The sequence below is a fragment of the Triticum dicoccoides genome, chromosome 5A, assembly GCF_002162155.2.
Source record: "Triticum dicoccoides isolate Atlit2015 ecotype Zavitan chromosome 5A, WEW_v2.0, whole genome shotgun sequence".
Classification (NCBI taxonomy): domain Eukaryota; kingdom Viridiplantae; phylum Streptophyta; class Magnoliopsida; order Poales; family Poaceae; genus Triticum; species Triticum dicoccoides.
The window spans coordinates 12,877,919-12,880,868 of NC_041388.1; the positions used below are offsets into that span (position 1 = coordinate 12,877,919).

Sequence of the window (2,950 nt, forward strand, 5' to 3'; positions counted from 1 at the left end):
GGGGGGGTACAACTTTAAAGCCTAGAAGAACATAATGTATTGTACATACATGCAAGAAGGGAAAATGAGTTGGAGCCAAGAAGGGTTGGAACATCAGCAGCATTTGGAGACACAGCTCCAATCAAGCTCTCTGGGTGGCAGGAACTAACCATCAGTTGCTTTAAAAGCTTTACCAAGTGGTCTTTACCAATGTGGGGATATCTACAAAATAAGAAACATAGACCTTAGTATGCAAAAACCTCAATTGCATGTGATCATTAAGAAAGAAAAAAAGGCAGATAAGAAGTTAATTGTTCTGGTAATAATCTGTTTTATGCTAATTATTATATGGCTGGCCTTTACCAAACAATAATTACAATTCAGAATCATGTGTTTCATCAGTTCTAGATTAGTCGCACAAAAATACTGACTGAGAATCATTGTTAATAAGTTCGAAAAAAGCTGGAGGAAACTTGTGCTCCACAAGAGAAAACAAAATGGATATATCACCATTATATACTGGATATGTATTAAACTATTTTCCAGTCCTTTCCTAAAGAATTCAAACAACACGGAAGCATCTCCAGTTCTTCATTACTTGCAGAATCTACTAAGTTCATCCCTTTCAAATATGTTTAGTACAAGGATAATAATGAATAATAATAGATGCAAGCTGACCAAAAAAATAGAGTGATGCATTTTCTACCTCTCAACTAACTTGAGGTAATCCAAAGGGAGTGATACACCGTCATCATTTTCTTCGCCACTATGGAAACCACCACGCGAATACCAAGCATGATATCTTCTAGGAAGCAGATGATGCTCCTGGAGTTCACTGCAAAGTTCTCCAGCAGTCCGCTTTAATGGACCATGTGATAAGAAGTGCGCAATGAGAAAGTAAAGTTCTCTCGTATCAAAATCAACAGGAGCCTCGCATGGTACATCTGCTGAAATCACTTGATTCAGAGAATTAATCTTCTCAGGTGCCTGACTTGGAACATCCAGGGGCACCATACTAGTAGAGGTTGCATTACCAGAAGGTTGGTGCTTTCTAAAATCTATGTCTGCAAACATAACCTGAAGTTGGAAGCAATAAAGCATAATTAAAAAATAATATTGGTGAAGAGGAATTGAGTTCTGGACGAGCTTAAGAAACAAACAGCCAAAGATGTAAAACACAAGTAGAGAAGTCCAATGTTGAATGGACATGAAAGGTGCAGAAAATTATACTTCCTCAATAGTAATGGTGGAGAATATATATTGCAGAGTAAAAAGCACACATATAAAGACACTAACAGTTAAAAGTAATTCAGAGAACGGAAGCAAGCTGCAGATCATGAGACATGGAGAAAATGAATAGATTTTAGGTTGAACTAGAAAACAAATTTTCTAGTGAGGTGACATCGGTTAACTGCAGTTTACAGAACTGGGGAACGACCAGTTTGTGGTACATGTTACCCCACTGCACAAAAGTCCCGTATGAGGAATAGCTCTTCACAACCGTAGATGCATGCACAATGATGTGTGGCAACATATAACCATTTTGACCAAGGTTGAAAGGAGTATATCCAAATAGTTCCACTATACATTTCATTTTAGAAGCATACAGCATAAAACTTCAGTTGTAATATACAGTACCACTTTACCATTTGCATGTCTTTACGATGTTTCTATTTATTGTTGAAAAGATGATACTGTTTAGGGAATCGAGCAGTGCTACATGCAAGCTGTGTTTATCGAGAGGAGGGGGGAGGGGGGATCTAAATTTTTGATAACTTCATTAATAATCCAGTTATTGTTTGCACAAGAATTTCAACTTTTACATGCAAGTATGGCTCAGAGTTACCTGATGTTAGTTTGAAGCAAGCACACAAACGCATATGAGTGATGTACAAAATATTACCGAGCCTACAAAATTACAATGTGGAACTTGGACACGGTAGAATGTTCTAATCAGCTATCACATTATACTTGAATAATCAGCCTTTTCTTTAAGCAAACAGACATACTAAAATGCACTGTTACGGATACGTGTATCAGCATCGGGCTCATATGGATACGTAAATTCGCTTTGGAAAAGCGCCAATACGGGAATACATTTTACTATTTTTTTAGTTCACAAAAAAATATATGTATAAGAAGCTAGGAACAGCAGATTACCTTCTAGTTTGCTCTACTGTAGATGCCAAAGCAGCTCCAAGCCCCTCCAATTGACAACGTCGATGCCCTGTTCCAACTACAAGTTCCAAAGGGATAGAATTAGACTTCTAGTGAGTGCAAAATGAATATGGAGCAGCAAATCAAATCATTAGTTAGATGTACATCTATCATGGCATAACACGGAAGGTGCAACCTGAAGATCAATCAGCTAACACGAAAAAGGAGAAACAGTCACTTTAAACGGTAATATTTCAAGTCTGACTGTTAAAATAAAAAACAACACAGTGTAACAGTACCACCATATTCCCAATCATAAACAATATTTGCGACATCTATCATGCCAACCATGCCACTAGTACTAATGTAATGTGTTAACCCATTTCAGCCAGTATAACCAAGACAAAGCTCCTGCTCTCTCAAATTGCATGCTACTGTAAAGCTTTGATTTTTCAGGTCAATGCAGTGCAGATAAAACAACTTAATCTTTTTCCTTCTCATATATCATCAGTCATTGCGTGTTTCACTGCTAACATGTTTAAACCAAAACAGTTGCTCATCTGGAAAAAAAACTACAATTTGTAAGCATTTGCCCCTAGGAGCATTATCACAAACATCTATCAGGCAAAATCCTTTCACATGCGAATGAACTTGGACATGCACTCGGAAAATCATGCGGCGAGTACTCATCAAGAGATAACCATCGTTATATTCTCACAATTATCAAATCTAAAGCAGGTACTCATCCAATACAAAAATCAGGGGGAGAAATTGAACAAAGAGTGGATGCAGGAGGAAGGAGGGAGGGGGGATG

At 37.6% G+C, this 2,950-nt stretch overlaps 1 protein-coding gene across 1 annotated transcript in view; it reads right to left on the minus strand.

Moving 5' to 3' along the window:
• The window catches only part of LOC119298804 (PH-interacting protein-like), a 16,031-nt gene extending 13,814 nt beyond the window's left edge, over positions 1–2,217 (minus strand). Inside the window, exons 1-3 of the mRNA XM_037576103.1 lie at positions 2,140–2,217; positions 686–1,056; positions 50–201 (exon numbers count right to left, since the gene is read on the minus strand). Coding sequence (XP_037432000.1) covers positions 50–201; positions 686–1,053 — 520 coding nt within the window. The 5' untranslated portion in view covers positions 1,054–1,056; positions 2,140–2,217. The remainder of the gene's footprint in view (positions 1–49; positions 202–685; positions 1,057–2,139) is intronic.
• Positions 2,218–2,950: the final 733 nt, after the last annotated feature.